The sequence below is a fragment of the Myxine glutinosa genome, chromosome 1 (genome assembly GCF_964187855.1).
Source record: "Myxine glutinosa chromosome 1, kmMyxGlut1.1, whole genome shotgun sequence".
Classification (NCBI taxonomy): Eukaryota; Metazoa; Chordata; class Myxini; order Myxiniformes; family Myxinidae; genus Myxine; species Myxine glutinosa.
In genome coordinates this window covers 319976694-319996112 of record NC_136261.1, presented here as the reverse complement: position 1 = coordinate 319996112, position 19419 = coordinate 319976694, and the positions used below count along the sequence as shown (strand labels likewise).

The window sequence follows — 19419 nt, the reverse complement described above, 5'->3', positions numbered from 1 at the left end:
ACCCCAAGAACACGCCATTGATTTGTTAGACCTCGTTGATCTTACAAATCAATGGCGTGTTCATAAACATTGCATATGCAACTAGAATGAGCAATGAAAAATTGCATACCCTCGCCCGCACTGGTTTTGTGTTGTTTTAAAGTGCGCATTTTATACTGTACAATGTACATACTTTATAGAGGTGCTTGGTTGAGAAAAGATAACATGTAAAAGTTGTAGCCTACATTGGCAAATGTGTGGACAAACAGACAGATAAACAAACAGACAGACAAACAGACAGACAGACAAATGGACCCAAATGCAATACCCTCTCCCCTGGCGAGTGTAATAAGGAGACTGTCCAACTTTTAGGTTGTAATTATATCTTGCACTATTTCAGAATAATGAATCGTAACATCATACGGTACCCATTTAAGTGGTCGTAATTCCTCTTTGCGCATAGTGATGTCGTACACATCGGATTTTTATGTGAAAAAATAAAAAATATTTTTTCACATAAAACGGCTTTTTTGTGCGCAAAAAAATTATTTTGCTATTTTCGGAGGAAAAAAATATTTCGCCCTTTTTCGGGAAAAATAAAATAAAATGCCCTTTTTGGTCGAAAATGTCTGGCAACGCTAAAAAAAATTGGGGAATTTTTCGAAATTTTAAACTGCGATCGAAATTTTTAACTGCGATCGATCTCAAAAACAAAATGTTGCGTCCACTTGCGTGCGTTGCGTCCCCAGCGTGTACAGCAGTGAGGCGGTGTACTACAGTGAGAGAGTGTACACAAAGTGTGAACAAGTCTATCAAGATGAGTGCTGCTCTTCGTGACAAGTGGCTGAAGGAATTCAACGCTGGCGGCGATGGGGCCACCTTCAAGTACGTGTCGAGTGACACGGCTTTCTGTCGAGCTTGTGAAAAGACTTTCCGGGCGAAGCAGAAGTCTGAGCTGGCCCAACATGTCCGAGGAGACCGCCACAAGAGCAACTTGGCCTTGAAGAAGAAGAGGACGGTCATGCAAGCCACCATCGAGGACTTTGGTGGCGGAAAGAGGCACAAGTGCGACGCCGTGGCTCAGGAGCTGTGCCAGGCCATGCTGGCTGCTGGCATCCCATGGTAGAAATTGGAAAACCCTGCCCTCCGGTCGTTCCTGGAGAAGCACATCACTCTCCAGATCCCCGATGAAAGCTGGATTCGAAAGCACTACCTCGACAAGAGCTATGACGAGGCCTTGCCGGGGATCCGTGCCGACCTCGGACAGCAGCCCATCTGGCTGTCCGTCGACGAGACGACTGATTCAGCAGGTCGATATGTGGCCAACATCATCGCGGGACGCTTGTCCAAGGAGGGGTACTTTCGTCCCCACCTCGTCCAGTGCATGTTTCTGGAGGAGACCAACTCCGGGGAGATCGTGCGCGCAGTCAATGACACGCTGCGCTATCTTTGGCCTGATTTCAAGCCGGAGTGCCTCAAGGTCCTCGTCAGCGACGCCGCGGCCTATATGATTAAGGCCGGCCATGCCCTGAAGGAACTCTTCCCGGACTTGCTGCATGTGACTTGCGTTGCCCACGCGCTCCACCGTGTCTGCGAGACAGTCCGAGAAATGTTCAAGGACGTCAACGACCTGATTGCCACGACGAAGAAGGTGTTCGTCAAAGCCCCGTCGCGTGTTGTCCTTTGGAAGGAGCAGCAGCCCAATCTTTCTCTCCCCCCGGAGCCCATTCTGACTCGGTGGGGGACGTGGATCGACGCCGCGGTGTTTTACGCCGAGCACTTCGAGGCCGTCAAGGACATTGTGGACCAGCTGAACGATGACGACGCGATGGCAATCCGGAGTGCCAAGGACCTGTTCGGAAAGGCGGACATCAAGCTCAGTTTGGTCTTCTTAAATGCCCACGTATTGTTCATCCCGAAGATCCTTAAGCAGCTGGAGGAGGCCGGCATGGAGCTGGTCAAGGCCTTCCAGCTCCTTGATCAGGCCAAGGAAGAGCTCGAAAAGATCCGAGGCTGCCGTAAGGAGATTCTGCTCACCAAGTTCAAGGCAGTGCTGCAGCGCAATCCCGACATTGGTGTGCTGAGGACAGTGGCTTTGATCCTGGATGGAGATCAGCACGGATCTGAGGTTGGTGTGCCGGCTGGAGTCAAGCTTGCCGACATCCCCCTCTTGAGGTACTGCCTCATCGTCAGCGTCGACGTGGAAAGGTCCTTCTCCATCTACAGAAACGTCCTCACCGACCGCCGACACCGCCTCACCAAGGAGAACATTACCAAGATAATGATTTCAAACACCTACTTTAACCGTTCCTAAAAGGGTTCCTAAAAGGCAATCTTGTCAATTTCTTCTAGTCCTCGACTTATCAAACAATGCGGTTGCAATAAAGGTACCTGAGCGTCATTTTTTACCTGTTTACTAGCCCAGAGTGCTTAATGTTGTGCAGGAAAAAGCTTACCATTTTTTGTTCTTTTTTTGACTGATTTCTGAAAAACTTGGTAATAATAAAAAATGAATAAAACGGGGGAAAAAAATATTTCGGGATTTTTTCACATAAAAAAAAAAAAATTCCACTTTTCAAAACATAAAAGGCCTATTTTCTTAACATAAAAATCCGTAGTCTACCTGATGTGTAATGAAAGATGGATTATAATCACCACGCCATTAGACAATATTTTTTTAATGAACTTTTCTTTTCACATTAACTAAAGATATTTGGTTTCCATGCATAAACAGACAGCTTCCCAATAATGGGCAAAAGCAACCACTGCAAACGCTGCACTGCATCCCTGCAGTACAAGTTACGGCAAGGAAACAAAATGACAACCGGCCAATTAATTAATTATGTAATTAATTGGGCGGGGTATGAAGCCAAAACAGTAAAACTAACTGAAAAGCCCTAGTCTCTGCCATTCCAAAATAATGGCCAAACAGGACAGCTTTGCAATTCCTTTCAGGATCATCTACATATGACACATGTGAAATGGCAGAATTTCTAACTCTCCCCTGTCCCACCACTCCATATTCTCCTTGACCTTCCATTCTCCATCTACAGCAATTTTGATACTCTCCCTTCCGTTTTCTCACTCGTACTACATAACCCTCCAATTATCCTTTTCAATTACCATTGTCCCCTACATTTCCCTTTTTCCGAAAGCATTTAAATCAACTAGAGAGATACCCGTGCTACGCACGGGTGGGAGGCCAGAATCAAACAGGCAATGCAGATACGGTGAATGCTAAAGCATGAAACCAATAAATTCCATATTCCTGTAGCACCTTCAGTCGCACGTCAGACATGGACAGCAAGTTCATGAAGGCCTTCCATGAAAAACGTACCTGTTCGCAAACAAACGGGTACGTTCACGTATAGAAACATCGATCGTGGGACCGTGGCGAATCTGCATATGGCGATGGCAAAATATCAGAAATTGAAGGTTTTTATTTTAATTTTAAACGATTCATATAAACATCCGTTGAATCATATCACACGCACATCATCAAAATCTAAACAGTATCTTTAGAATTTCAATAAAAGCCACACCACTGTTCATATCGGTAAATATTATTCCATCGTGTTTCAAATCGTGATCGATACACTATGATCGTGATGATCGTGATCGATAATAGTGTTCTCAATCGCTATGTCGTATGTACTCCCGATACGTGTACCAAATTCCCGATACATGTAACTGTACCAAATCAACAGTTAAAAGGATTTTGAGCCGATAGCTATTACGGCCTTGGCAAGATCGATGGAGACAGTGATCTGTTAGCGATCGATGGAGACATGTTGCTTTCCCGGGTGCAGCCGTTTGTGCGTCGTCACAATGAGAACAATGAACGTTATGCGAACGCGAATGTTATGCGTGAATCCAAACCTCAGAATGCTGGAGACTAAAGCTGAAATTGGAAAAACTAAATAGCCTATTTTACTCCTGGAGATCCCAGGATTATCCACCCAAAATGTCGTTGAGATCGGTTCAGCAGTTTTTACGGTACCTTCGAACAGACAGACGGACATTTGGTGAATTATAGTAAGATGGTAACCCCCCCATCCCAATACTTATGCAAGTAGGTAATAGTAAATGACCCATATTTCTTCAGTTTGCGGTTTTCATTTCATAAAATATTTTCACATGTCAATCATTGTTTGCAAGTGTTTGACCAAACAGACAATTCCGTTATTTACATTGCCATGGTCACCATATACTGGTAGGATAGGGGGTGAAAAAAGAAAAGAAAACTAGAACGCCACTCAGTAGAGAGCTTACCTCCACCTGGTTGGCCATATCACTCAATGGTGAAGAATCACTTTAAAAATTCTACTAGCTGGATCCGGATCTTGACCAAAATTGAATCGATTCTTCCTTGTCACACGCACGACCTGTCCAACAAGTTTCGTCCAAATCCGTTCACAACTTTTTGAGATATCCTGCTATGTATCGTGTTTGTCCCTATCTCCCAATGGCGAAGAATCACTTTAAAATTCTAGTAGCCGGATCCGAATCTGGATCTTCACCAAAATCTAATTCTTTCATCCTTGTCACATACGCTACATCTCTGCCAAATTTCGTCTGAATCCGTTCACAACTTTGAGATATTTTGTTCACAAACGGACAGACAGACAACCGGACAGACAGGAGTGAAAACATAACCTCCATCCACCTTTGGTGGCAGAGGTAAAGATTCGTTTGAGGACTGAGAATGTGAAAACAAAGCCATGGTGATGAATGCAACGGTAGGACTCACCACTTACATTAACAACAAAAACAAAATTCACAAGTGAGATTAAAAAGAGAAAAACTATAATAGCTCGATCAAAAACAAGGAAACACACCAGGATGCGATGAAAGGGGATCTGATACACCAAGCATCCTTGAATCACTTCAAGGCAAACTATTGGGCTGTGCCTGAGTGTATGCAACTGCATCCAAAGTCTTGTTTTTAGGTATCAACTGCATTAACTGTTAACAGTTAATAGCTGACTTGGATAGTCTAATGGTTATAGAACATTTGCACGCAGCAGGCACAGGGGACAGGGGTTCAAATGAGAAGACAGGAACTCAAATCCAATGCCCCCTATGTCAATTAATTAGTTACGTAAACTTTCTCATCTTTAATGCAATCTCTAGTCATGCTCCTTCGTCACCCACCATACATAATGCGCAAATATGAAGTGAACTGGAGTGATAACATGTTGATCAGCTAACCTCTTCGCTCTTTGTGGTTAGACATTAGGGCCGGTGCCCTGAACGTTTGCACCGACAACTCTTGCGGATGGGCAATTTGAAATGAAAAAAAAGAAGCAATTTTCATTTACTGAACAATAGGACTGAGGAGGGTAAAGGATGCAAATTGGCATTCAACAGCACCAAACAAATTTGTTTTAAAACTCCAAAGGATTTTTTAAGTTGGAGAGAAGTATATATATATATAATTATTTTTTTTCATTGGGTTAAGGTTGTTTTTTTATTGGTAATATAAGATTTTATCGTGAATATTAAAAAAAAAAGTTACAATTCCCATGCTAAAGCTAATCTTCAACATAAGCCATATGGCAAGGCACGAAACTTCTTAATCTCAAATCCGAATGCAAGCAGCATGACCTACTACATCCGATGGCACGTTTGAGCAGGCATCGGCTGCCCCTGGACACGTTTACAGTATAGTGAGCTGTAACGCCAAGGTCTCGGTGTGTCTGTGTGTCTGTCTTTCTCTGTCTTTCTCTTTCTCTTTCTCTTTCTCTTTCTCTTTCTCTTTCTCTCTCTCTCTCTCTCTCTCTCTCTCTCTCTCTCTCTCTCTCTCTCTCTCTCTCTCTCTCTCTCTCTCTCTCTCTCTCTCTCTCTCTCTCATTTTCGTGGCCAATGGAAAGTAAACATATTGCCGGCAAAACAGTTTACACTTACAAACGTGATTACCTCGATCTTATTGCCAAGCGCGCCCCTTTGAAGTCTAATTCTCTCACGGCGCCATCTCTTTCACGTACACTGGTGGTTTTATTACTTTTCTGGTCAAGGTTCACAGAAGGTAGGCATAACGCAACTAGACTTAAATGTGGTTAACTGCAGAAAGGAAAAATAGAGATGCTCAAAAGGAAATCAATAATTTACTTTTTCACATTAAACGTTTCCCTTGTACCCTGCAATGAAACGATACTAATGCTGTTACATGGATTGTACTGCATTGTGCCAATAATCGGCATCCCCTCACAATCAAGGCCCGATACAGTGAAATTTCTCTTCAATCTCTTCCTCCCTCCAGGTCTTTAAGATAGCTGTTCACCACCATCTCAGATCATCCCCCCCCCCCCCCCCCAAAAATGAGAATTTACCCCATTAACCCCTTTCAAATTTCCAATTTTTTTTTTTCTTTCCTTCCTGAGAGTTTGCTTCCGCATCCATTTTGTCCACCCATACCCCTCATTCTTCCCTACATCCATTCTTTGTCCAAGTCTCCTTTATTTGTCCTTCAACTCTGCTGTTGGTGTGTTTGCCCCCTCTTTATACCGTTCCATTTATTCTGTTGCGTCCTGATCCATTCGGTGTTCCATCTCTTGCACAAGCCTTGATATATACATATATATATATATATATATATATATATATAGTAAATTTTTAAAAATTTAAAAATACATTTTGCAGTGTGACCTCTCTTGTGTCGAAGCAAAATATTAGAGCCACATACACATGTACAATGCAAGTTATTACATTCTCATAAAGCAAGTTGCCTTAAACATCGGATCACTTGCAGAAGAAAGGGTTCCAAAACCAAGGGGCAAAATTTTGGCTCATATTTGATGGAAAGTAATTGTATAAACACTACAGAGCAGGCAGTGTGAGAGAACGTGATCCTTCTTTGACAACGCGAGAGCACCAACAATTTAGGACGGCCCCGGACACGAATCAAATTGTACTAAGAAAAATGATCACAAGATGCTGAATGAGTTTGAGTCGTCAAATATATTGTTTTTATCCTGTGTGGAAGTAGGATGGAATTGCTTATCACCTTTTATAACAGAAATAGTTATCATGGCCACAACCTCCATCATCACTGTGCCAATCACATGTCCCATACATAGCATGTTCTTTCAACAGTATACATTGTGCAAATAATTTACAAAGTCGTTGGGCACAAAATTCCAAATAAATTGTCACTCCAATGAAAGTAATTATGCAATAAACCGTAAAATGATTATTTGTAAAAAACGATTTTTTAAAAAAAATCTGACACTGTTCTGCCCCAATTAGTGCAGCACAAGGCACCATCAAAATGTATTCAGGAACATTGCATCGTAAGGTCGTTTCTGCCATAATCATGCGCTAGATGGTAGTACGGACTATGCAAAGATGTGGTGATGCAATTTACATGAAACAGCGCAAGGTGGGTTCGTCACGTCTCTCTAAGTGGTTAACAAGTGAGTATCAAAATTTGTTTTAAACTTAGAAAGATGACTAAAAAAAACGTGACATGTTGAAACAAGCTTGCAGGGACATTGCACTATCGCCTTCAAATAAATAGGTTGGCCTATTTGCTGTTCCCAACTGAACCCATGGCTCATGAAGCAAAGAAATTCCAGTTTCAAATCCAATATACTGTCCATTGTTTACCAACCTCCTTACTACTTCCGCCACCAAAGGTGGACGGAGGTTATGTTTTCACCCCGTCTGTCTAGGTCTGTTTGTTTGTGAACAGGATATCTCAAAAGGTTGTGGATAGATTCGGATGAAATTTAGCAGAGATTGTGTGTGTAAAAGGACGAAATTATTTGATGTTGGTGAAGACCTGGATCCCGATCCAGACACTAGAATTTCAAAGTGATTCTTCACCATTGAGAGATAGGACCAAAAAACGACATATAGCACAATATCTCAAAAAGTTGTGGACAGATTGAGATAGAATTTGGTGGACAGGTTGGGTGTGTGACACGGCCAAACTGATTCAATTTCGGTGAAGATCCAAATCTGATTATTCTTTAAAAGTGATTCTTCACCATTGAAGGAGAGGGTGTAAACGATATATACGCTCATGATGTTTCAAAAGGTTGTGGACGAATTCAGACGAAACTTGGTGGACAGGTTGGGTGTGTGATAAGGACTGATCAAATCCATTTTGGTGGAGATCCAATTCGAGATCCCGATTCAAGGATTTTTGAATTTTTTTAAGTGATTCTTCACCATTGAGAGATTGGGTAAAAAAATGATATATTATAGCACATTATGTCAAATATTTGTGGACGACTTCTGACAAAACTAGGTGGATGAATTGGTTAGTTGACAAGAACAAGCTGCTTTGATTTTGGTTCAGGTCCGAATCCAGATCCGGCCTACCAGCGAGACACAAAATGTAAACTGTTCAGCCTGGTGTAGGCATGCGCTCCACCCAGTGCCATTCTAGTTGTTAATGTAAAGGTACTCGTACATTGATGGCAATCAAATCATTTGCCCTGTACGTGATACATATACAAGCTCGTGCATAAGCCCTAGATTGGCGGGGTTTTTTTTTTTGTTTTTTTTTCCTTTTTCACATTCACCGAGATCAAAGCAGCACATAGGTAGAAGTCATATGCGAAAGATAGATATTTGAACTTTAATGACGATTGAACAACGAATGTGTTCATGATTAACAAACTATGTGTCAGACTCAAACTATGAGTCTTTTTCATAGAGAGACATCGATTGAGCACAATCTACCTACAAGCATGCCTTGTACACAAACGGAAAGCACAAAAACAGATACTGCACCAACACAATGGCATGGTGCACACTGCGATGTCAGTGAATCCCGTTTCTGACCAAACACAGCATTCTGGCTGTCGGCCATTCAATTTGCTTACCAGAGTTTGCTCCATGTGAAGAGTAAACAAAGAAAGAATTTTGATAACGTGTTGATGATTTTGTAATGCATGACAGCAATTATACAAGCCGTCAACAAATATCACGAGCAAACACACTCAAGAACCAGTACATATATATATATATATATATATATATATATATATATATATATATATATATATATACATATATATATATATATATATACATATATATATATATATATATATATATATATATATATATATATATATATACATATATATATATATATATATACATATATATATATATATATATACATATATATATATATATATATACATATATATATATATATATATACATATATATATATATATATACATATATATATATATATATATACATATATATATATATATACATATATATATATATATATATACATATATATATATATATATATACATATATATAAATATATATATATATATATATATATATACATATATACATACATATATACATATATATATATATATATATATATATATATATATATATATATACATATATACATACATATATACATATATATATATATAATATATATATATATATATATATATATATATATAAATACACATATAATATATATATACACATATATATATATAATATATACACATATATATATATATATACACATATATATATATATATATATATATATATATATATATATATATATATATATATATATATATATATATATATATATATATATATATATATACATATATATATATATACATATATATATATATATATATATATATATATATATATATAGATATAGATATATATATATATATATATACCTGTGCAGAAGCTTCAAGGCAGTAAAAAAAATGAATTGACCCCACCCACACCACCTGCCCCATCCCCAGCCGAATGGATATACACAAAGCTCATCTCAAGAAACTGTAAAAGTTTTCAACTGAACACACATTTATGCTTTAGCAGCCTTGATATTTTATTTCCTCATTGGAAAGTTTGTGGAGAGGCACATCTGTGCATTTGCTGATGAGATAAGGTTTTCCAGTTTGAAGATGCAAACAAAGCGTGACATGGTTTATGTACATGACAACATTAAGTACCAATTGGGTCCATGCATCAACGAAGAACTAATGAAGAAAAATAAATAGCACAATAAAATGCAAATATAACTGCGAGCAGTGCTGTCACCTTCCGATTTGTACGTTTTTTTTCAGAAGTCCATCGTCAGCAGGGAAAAAAAATACGTAAAACATGTCACTTTTTGTGGCCTATAAAGCGTCAGTGTGCCAAACTACATATAATAAGCTACTTCTTTTGGTCAAACTTCGTGTCTTGTGATTACATAACTGGCAACTGGCATATTAAAACAATAGCGAGCTTCAGAGTTTTTAGAGCAGAAGCCTCAATACCACCGAGAGGTGCTTTAACTGTCTGCAAAATTTCATGGTGATAGGTTTAGTAGTTCTGGAGAAGAAGATTATTTTATGTTTGGGCCAAAATCCAAGATGGCCACCAATCCGATCCAATGTAACATACATACTCTGTTACAGAGCAATGATTTAGTAATAAACTAGTAACAAAAGTAAAAAGTAACAAAGTAAAAAAAAAAGTAACAAACTGCCGAAGCAGTTTCTAGGCTTAGAGTCATGCTGGTAGGTTTCCCATCCCTCTCCCAGCAGTGTTTAGCGCAGGAAATTGTAATTTGTTCATGGTACCGGTGATAGCTCGCCTACTCTTAGTGAAGGACACCGTGGGATCTTTACCATCCACCAACTAATCCTGGCAGATGGGACACACAGTTTAACATCCATGATGGCCAGCAATACAGGACAAATTTCAAAAAACAAAATCCATTAAAGGATCAAGTTCCAAGGGTGTTCTATAAACTTGTGCAGATTGCCATGGCCAGCTGAGTTTTTAGTCTCGCCCTGAAGGGGTATTTTCCATTTCATTGTTATTTAACACCATTTTAATACCGGTGTCTGTCTGTCCACTTCTTTATATTTTCGCTCTAAATTTTTCTCTGCAACCACTTGGCTGATCAATGCAAAACCTTAAACATAGGAGGGTGCCACATGGAGAATATTTCGTTGATAACACCGATGTCATAGGTCACATAGTATGGCAGCCATATTGGATTGGGGGAAAAATTTAGGTTTTCTCAAACTGCTTAACAAAAATAATTAAACTTAGCACAAGTCATCAAATTCCCATGGGGTATATGGGATGATAATGATGTCATCGGTGAAGTGGTATTCCAGCCATAATTGGTCGAATCAAAATCCTCATCCGAAAAATATGAAACTTCATATATCTGATCTATTATACCATGTGAGTGAAGAATGAAATTTATAAAATTGGTCACGTGGTCTGGTGGACATATTGGATTGAAAAAAATAAAATAAAATAAAATAAATATACTTCTCCAGAACCGCTTAACAGATCCATGCAAAGCTTCATACATATGATCGACTAGCCATGTGGAATTTTTTATTTATTCCACTTTAGTAACACAATTTAGCCTTAATGTGCACAAAAGTGGTTGTTAAATATCCTAATATTCAATCAATAATTGATCGAGGTATGGATAATGGCAATGTATACGACATGAGAGCGTGCATGGATGATACGGGTATATGGGGCATAATAGCAGTGGGCCATAATAGCAGCGTGTTCAGTTAATGATGGATTTTTTGTTCAGATTGAGCAAGGGAGGCAAGACTGTGCACTCTACCGAGTGCCGTTCTAGTTTCGTCATTTCACAAAATTGATGGAAGGTATGTATCTGGGCACATGTGGCGAAACTGCAAATGCAAATTTGCAACGCTGGCTAGTTAACCCTGCACGGATGGCAGGATCTCCCAGAAATCCATTTTATTCTTGCCCCATAGATGAGCCATCTCAGCTATGCCAAGGCAACGGAAAACTCCATTATTTTTGCAATTACGCAAAGATTGTATTCCCATCAGAGAAGCAAAGGATGCTATTTGCTAGTATTGTAATAATAATACAAGAATCCCAACAAGAACAATAGGCTTTTCCCGCATGTCAGCTTTGAAGTTTCATAATAATGACAAAAACAGCACTCGGCAGAGCACCTACTTCCGCTAAGCGGAAGAGTTTAAGTTTTGCATCCCACTGATAGACCGGATCTGCATCTGGACATTAACCAAAATTGAATCAGTTTGTTCTTGCCACCTACGCAACTCATTCACTAAGTTTTGTCATAATCTGTCAACAACTTTTTAAAATATTGTGCTATATATCATTTTTGGCCCTATACCTCAATGGTGAAGAATCACTTTAAAAATTACAGTATCCGGATGTTCACCAAAATGGAATTTATTCGTCCTTATCACACACCCAACCTGTCCACCAGATTTTGTCTGAATCCGACCGTAACTTTTTGAGATAACCTGCTCACAAACAAACAGCCGAACAGGGGTGAACACATAACCTACGTCCACCTTCGGTGGCGGAGGTAGCAAGAACAGTAGGCTTCCCATCTGTTGGCTTGTAAGCCTAATAATAAACATTGCTTCTTCTGTTGCAAAAAAAAATCGTATTTGGACAATAATTATTGTTACAAATTTGGTATATCATTGTGCTCTCCTGATACCCAGGAGCCTTTCACATCCGAACACGGTTGTGCTTTGGGAATTGAGATGTGGTTGAACATTGTAGGCATGCTAAATGAAGAGCATATCACATGCATCCTCAGACTTTCATCTCGACTCGACTCGACTCGCCTATTTCAGTTCACTACATGACGAAGGAGTCCCTCGACCATTCCTTCCATTTCTCTGCAATTCTGGACCATTGTAATGTGGTAAATGTTTCAGTTTTGTGTCTCGGTCCCATCATCAGCCTTCTTCTGCTTCTTCCAAGTTGCAGAATTTCATATACCCAATCATTATTTTCTTTAATGTTTGTGATAGCTTCGGTACACAAGCAAGGCATGCATACTGTATTTCAAATGCATCGATTTATAAATCAAAACATTAATAATATGGTTCAACGATTCGTATTCTACAAGAAGAACAAGCCTCCAATAGGAGTGAACGAGAACTAATGAAGTTAAAATTAGACAAAAAGTACTGAAGGTTCTTTAACGAATGCTTTATCAAAGCATTTGTTAAAGTCCTTGGGATGCTACTCCACATTCGCGCAACAGTAAAGCTTGCAAAAACTGGGGCTCCAATCAGCGACCTATGTCCTGGCCTCAGCTATTAGTTCTCCACCACCGGCCCATCCTTGCAGCCCATAAATTACCTTTTGGACATATTTTAGGGTCAGTGTCTGTTTACCTAGCTTGTGCACGCTTTTGATAAATGATAGAGTGTTGAGGCTTCCTCAATTTCTATTGTTTATTTTGTCACACACAACACCGCTAAATACTTCTTAACCAGAAATCTCTGAGGCATGAAGGGTGCGGAAAGGAACTCATTCAATAGTTCAGAGACATCGACTTAATTTTGGCCAACAAAATGAGGAATGCCAGTGTTAGTTTACCTTTTGAGAAAGGAAAGGAAGGCTCTCTTTAATTGGCTCGATTTGAGTGAAAGAAAAATCTTCCGTGCATTCAAAAATAAATCACAAAAGATAATTGCATGGAAAAAAAACATCTGGTATTATTAAAAGGACAAATAAATAGTTTTTAAAAAAGAAGTGCCAAATACAGGACCCTCGAAACAACAATTACAAAATGGTGAAGTCAATCCCTTTGTAGGTCATTTTATAATATTTTAAACGAATCAAATCAAGGTCATCTGCCATTGACCCAAAACCACATCGTCCGATGAAGATGTTATGCTCGCTAAGGTAACTGCTATTGTATCAATATAAAAGCTACAGGCAAGTCGAGACGAAAAAGCTCCCACAAAGGCCATAAAAATAAGGAACAAAATGTGGACAGAGAAGTAGAAAGCTGTGGCTACCTTCACACTGCTCTTCGCCATCCCAAACGACCAAATTACACCTCATTGTGGTGACAAACCAGAAAGCCAAGCTTTACAACCTGCCCTCAAAACGAGGCAACCCCCAACTCCACTCCTGCCCCCACTCCCCCCCCCCCCCCCCCCATTTGATTATACATTCCCAGCCCACTCACCGTGCCGTGCCGCTAGGCCGCCGGACACTGTTCGCTCTGCGGCGCCATCCGGTGATCCGTTCTGCTCGCTGCGAGACCGCTTGGCCGGGAGGTGACCCTTGCTGGTGACGTCGGCACGTGGCAGCTGAGACAGGCAAGACAGGTGGCTCTCGCTTGCCTTATTCATGCCTGTGGCCAGGGTTGGACACGATATACATAAAGAGAAGTGGGAGATCGCTTTCGGAGCAAAGGCGTTGGTGATGCAGCGATGCAGAATACAGCAAGCCTGAGCGTAGTCTGCAGATATTTCCTTTCTCACACACCTGTAGTCACTCAAGATTTTATGGCATTCCTCGTTAACCCCTTGTTGCCGTTTTCATTTCACACTACAAGACTGTCAAGGTTGCCAATTTCCTTGTCAGAAAATCTATCCCCTCGATTGGACTTCATAGAAGGGTTTGTTTTAAATGATGGCAACAATAATTGGAAAAGAGGAAACGGAAATCTTTAGAAGAAAACAAAGAGAAACTAACAACAAACTACAAGAAATACAAAATAAACTCATTGATGAACGAGTCACTATAATGCGAGAGATGCTGTGGTTAGTTGTTAATTAACACACAAGTTATACTTTTGCAAAGACAGAAATGCTTCCCAAGAGCGATTGAAAACCTCAATAACATGAAATGGCAAAGGTAAGGAATAATACTGTTTTATTCACGAGTTCCATTGTGGATGAGTGTCTCGACACCAATTGCAATATTAACTGCAGACAGGTTTGTTTATTCTTCCCTTCCAGGGAAAAGGTCAAATGAGTTCACACCTGTAGAACAAGCGGCTTCGAAGAAACCGAGGCACTTCAGCCGGTACGCTTGCTACATGGAATAAAGAGGGAAATTTTGAGCCAGCACGTTCATATTGTTTGATCCGTCATTTCTAATATCTGACGGACTTGCTTAGTAGGTGGAGAGCGTGAAGAAACCTAACCAGGGGCAGTGTCAGTAACTCCCACCAAAATGGCCATGTGCAATAATCACACAAGATTGCCGAATTTTAAATAAATAATAAGCTTTTCACACTTATTTCAGCCTAATCCTCCTGAGAAAGCCCAGTCTTACTTACTCAAATGACGGAAGAAAGCAAGAGGAATAAAAGGAGACAGTATTTACAAATGCTACCTTCTCAAAAGAGCACAAATGGTTACAACAAAGCCAAATCAACGAACAAAGCTAAATATGTGATCAAGCTCTTTTGTAAATACTGCTTTGAGAGGCAGCCAAAAAATTACTTTGCAGTGAATTGATTATTGAAAAGATAAAAAATATTTATATATGTGTGTATATATATATATATATATATACTTATTATATATATATTTATTATATATATATATATATATATTATATATATATATATATATGTATATATTCTTTAACAGCCTAAATTTATCCAATCTTCTTGTAGCGTCGGCCAAGGGGGAGCTTTGGCCCAATTCCTTCACGAACCAAATGTCCAAGGCTGATGTTCGACTGGAGCTGCTTTATGCAGGATTTTCAGGATGCCGGCACCAACTCACCTGCTCTTTGCAAAAGGCACCGTGGGATCTCTAATGTGCACAACTAACGTTAGCAGAAGAGACAACAAATTTAACATCCTTATGAGGGACGGCGTGCAAATTCATGCATCGCCCTGCTTGCGAAACACCAGGTGGACAGTTTATAGGCGGATTGAGAATCGAACCCTGTCTGGACAGGTGAGGCAAGTGTACATACCTCTAGATATCCTGCCAGCCTTTATGAAACAAATAACTACGATGTTAAAAAGTAAATAACAAAACTTTTCCCATGTTCTGATTTTACATAACGGCAATTAAGTTACTTGTAACAAATGGACAAACACACGAGCAAAGCCAAAACTGCAAATGATAAGTTGAACATAGTCGAGAATCAAATTGCGTGAGGCAGATAAAAGCAAGCAAGATAGAATGACTATATTTCAAACACCTATATTTAGAATGCAAGGGCTTGCACATGAGTAAGCATTAGTGATGATTGTAATCATCCAAAAAGCACCTACACACCATGGGATAAGGCAAAAATGAGAACGCATTTAACGCACGATAACATCATCCTGCCTCGCCTGCAGAACCATTTTCTGGTGACGCAAAGCAAATGGTGAGAATTAAACAAACTTCAGAAAACTGCGCAAGAGTTCAGCATTCTTACAATGTATATAGGATGTTGCAATTGCAAACACAATACGCCTTTCAAGACTCATAGAGGAGCTCGAACGTGCGTTAATCGCAGGGAAAAGACATTGGTAGACATCCGTGTACTTTTTATGTGAATTACAAGGACATCGGTACACATTGGACCAACATATTATATGGGGATTTTGAACCTGCTGAACCTGAATCATTAGCCAGGGGTTCATATTGGAACGCCAACAGGTCAGCTCAGGTTCCACAATTGCATGGTCTTAGAGGTTGGCAGGATAGCTTAGAGGTATGCATGCTCACCTATGGCTGTCTAGCCTGGAATCCTGACCCAGCTATAAAATGCCGCCCTGGTGTTTCGCATGCAAGGCAAGGCATCATAAGAAGGACGTAAAGCCGGAGGACCCGTCTGCCAACAATGGTCGTCGGTGCACGTCAACTACTTAAAGTGAGCCCCTAGAATACCCGACTCAATTGTGCCCCATTTGAGTTCGATTCACTTTAAGAGGTCAACCATCCCATAATATCTTTCACAAAGAGTGGGCGAGTTATCGCTGGCACCCTGAACAAATTCCGAATTCTTGCCCAAATCACTTTCAGTCACATGCCAGGCCTGACCAGCTGGTTCATGAAAGACTTGGGCCAAAAATATTTGGTGGCCGACCCCAGAAGGTGGTGGCAATCACTGGACTATTAAAGAAGTGGAAGTGTACATTAGTAATAGTAGTAGTAGTAGTAGGAGTAGTACAGTAGTAGTTCCACCATTAGTTTGCCCAAAATAACAAAACTCCAAATGAGCAATACCATTTTCAAGAAAAAATAAGGAGAAAAATGAAATAATGTGAAAGATCCTCGAGATAGGAAAGCCTGAAGTGGGGATTTAACTGAAAATTGGCATGAAGGGAATCAAGACAATCTTCATGCCATTTTGAGAACATTTATCGGATTCCATGTACCAATGTCGAGGATAGTTGGGGACGTTTGTGTGAACAGCAAAAAGTAATTTTAAAAATGTCCGTTTGCGTGCGTAGCGAAAGACAACATTCGGTGATGCACAGGTGTGATGATCCGCCAATGCCGTGCCGTATGTAGAGAATCCTTTTCAAGAAAAGTGCGGAATTAATTTTCACTATTCCTACCAGAAAGGGTCTAAACACCTTGTGGCTGCTTTAATGGAATGGCTTCATCGGTCTCAGCTGGATTTTGGGGTCCTTCGAAGATAACGAACCACTGCTGAGGCCAATTGGTCGAACCGAGGCCCTGGGATAGGCATAAACACACTGGGCATAAGGTAGAACGTATGCATGAACATGGTGTTGCAAAAGGTAGCACCTCCTAATCCCTGGATTGAAAATAAATCAACGTCTCGCACCACAGCCACGATTACTGGCATCCTCATCTCTTATCACACAATCCACCTGCAGAGTAAGGATTATTATTCATACAAGTGACATTTCGTGTTCAGAACTATTGAATGATGTGCAATGATGTATATGTATGTATATATATATATATATATATATATATGTATATGCGTACTCCTTAGAACTAAGGTTGAAAGGTGAACAAGGGGAGGAACAACACAGGTGGGTGTGGATGAGGGATATAAGGAAGAAGATATGGAGGGGGGAAAGGAAACAATGCAGAATGTGTTAAACATATGTTAAACAACTTTGGCGCTAATTGCATCGTACTGGAGTCTCCCCAGCTCGCTTGCACTGACAAGTGGAGGACGACAAGATAGCTGTTGGTGACAGACACACACCAATACACTGTACTTTACTCTATTAGCGTCTTGGTTTCCTTTTACGATTCTGTTTTGCTCTCAGTCACTTTAATCTTCCCACCTTTTTTGCTCAGTGCAGCGACCACACGGTGTAGTTGGCAGCAGTTTTGGAGGCGGTGTATGTTCAACCCCCCGTTTAGGTAATCTGTACCCCGTTTCTTTCACGCGCCGCTACGGTTTGCGTCCAATGTCTCCGCAGATGTAAACACAAAAAATGTTGGTGGCGTGTACAAACACCGGGACATTTTATCCACGAGACCAAAGACGGGAGATGGGAAGGGAAGGTACGCGGTGCGGTGACCAGGTTCTTACCTCCGAGCCGCGAGCCGAGCCGAGCCGAGCTCGCGGAGGGGTCGCGCTCCCCTCTCCCGGCCGCACCACTGTTCCTCCTTCGAACCAGGCCCACCTCATCCAGCGTCGCCGCCGCGGCGTGCCTGACGGGGCGGAACAGGGGGACAGGCGAGGCCTGGTGGATTGAAACGCACAGCTGATCGCGGCACGCCGTCCCCTCTGTCTTCCTGTCTTCCTCTCTCTCTCTCTCTCACTCTCTCCCCTCCCCTCACTACCCACCCTCCCACCTTATAACCCCCTCTCCCCAGTGGGCTGCTCCTCTTTGGACCAGGGTTCGTTCCGCAAACGCAGATCGAGGCAACAGTTAACTTTTCTCCTCACAGATTTCGCTTTCCCCTTCTCCCGTGTTCTTCTTCTTTAAAAAAAAAAAAACATTCCCACGATACGCGCGAAAAGTGCGCGAGCATCCCCGTGTCCCCGCGCCACCCCCTTGGATTTAGAAAGGAACACAAAGAGAGGAAGAGCGGAGCTTCAGGAAGACCAACGCTTTCATACGATTAGTTAGAGCGCCGCTCAACCCGCCGCGCACACTGCGGAGGAGTCCGGCGGTGGCGGTGCTAGTGGTTAACGTGTACTCCCAGGTTAATGCAATACCTCCTCACACTCCCGCACCATGTGCCGCCCTCCGTGGTGCTGCCGCTCTCCGCACCAAGCGCGCGAGGATTCCTAATCGCCTCGACTCCCGTGCCGCGTCCTGCATTTATTACAGATAATAACACCACATGATCAAATAATTACATGGCTGGCTCGGGCTCCGGAAGGCAAGGGATGAGAATTATACGCGAAGTACAGTCGGGGCGGGTTCCTGGATACCGACAGAGATAGGGCTAAACAATAAACCATAATTTATTTTTCAACGAATTAATTCCACACCTTTTCATTCCTTGAGGATATATATATATACACACACACGCATACATAATATACATACATTCAGATACATACACATACACACACATATACATATACACACACACATATACACATGCACACACGCACATACATACATACACACACGCACATAAATATACACACATACACGACCATATACCTACATACACACATACACGCACATATACCTACATACACACACATATACACGCACATATACCTACATATACA

At 40.8% G+C, this 19419-nt stretch overlaps 1 protein-coding gene across 1 annotated transcript in view; it reads right to left on the bottom strand.

The window, feature by feature from the left end:
- SATB2 (SATB homeobox 2) overlaps positions 1-18473 on the bottom strand; it is a gene marked incomplete in the record, with an annotated part of 129174 nt that extends 110701 nt beyond the window's left edge. Inside the window, 2 exon segments of the mRNA XM_078769492.1 lie at positions 13967-14134; positions 18259-18473. Coding sequence (XP_078625618.1) covers positions 13967-14132 — 166 coding nt within the window.
- Between the last annotated feature and the right edge of the window lie 946 nt (positions 18474-19419).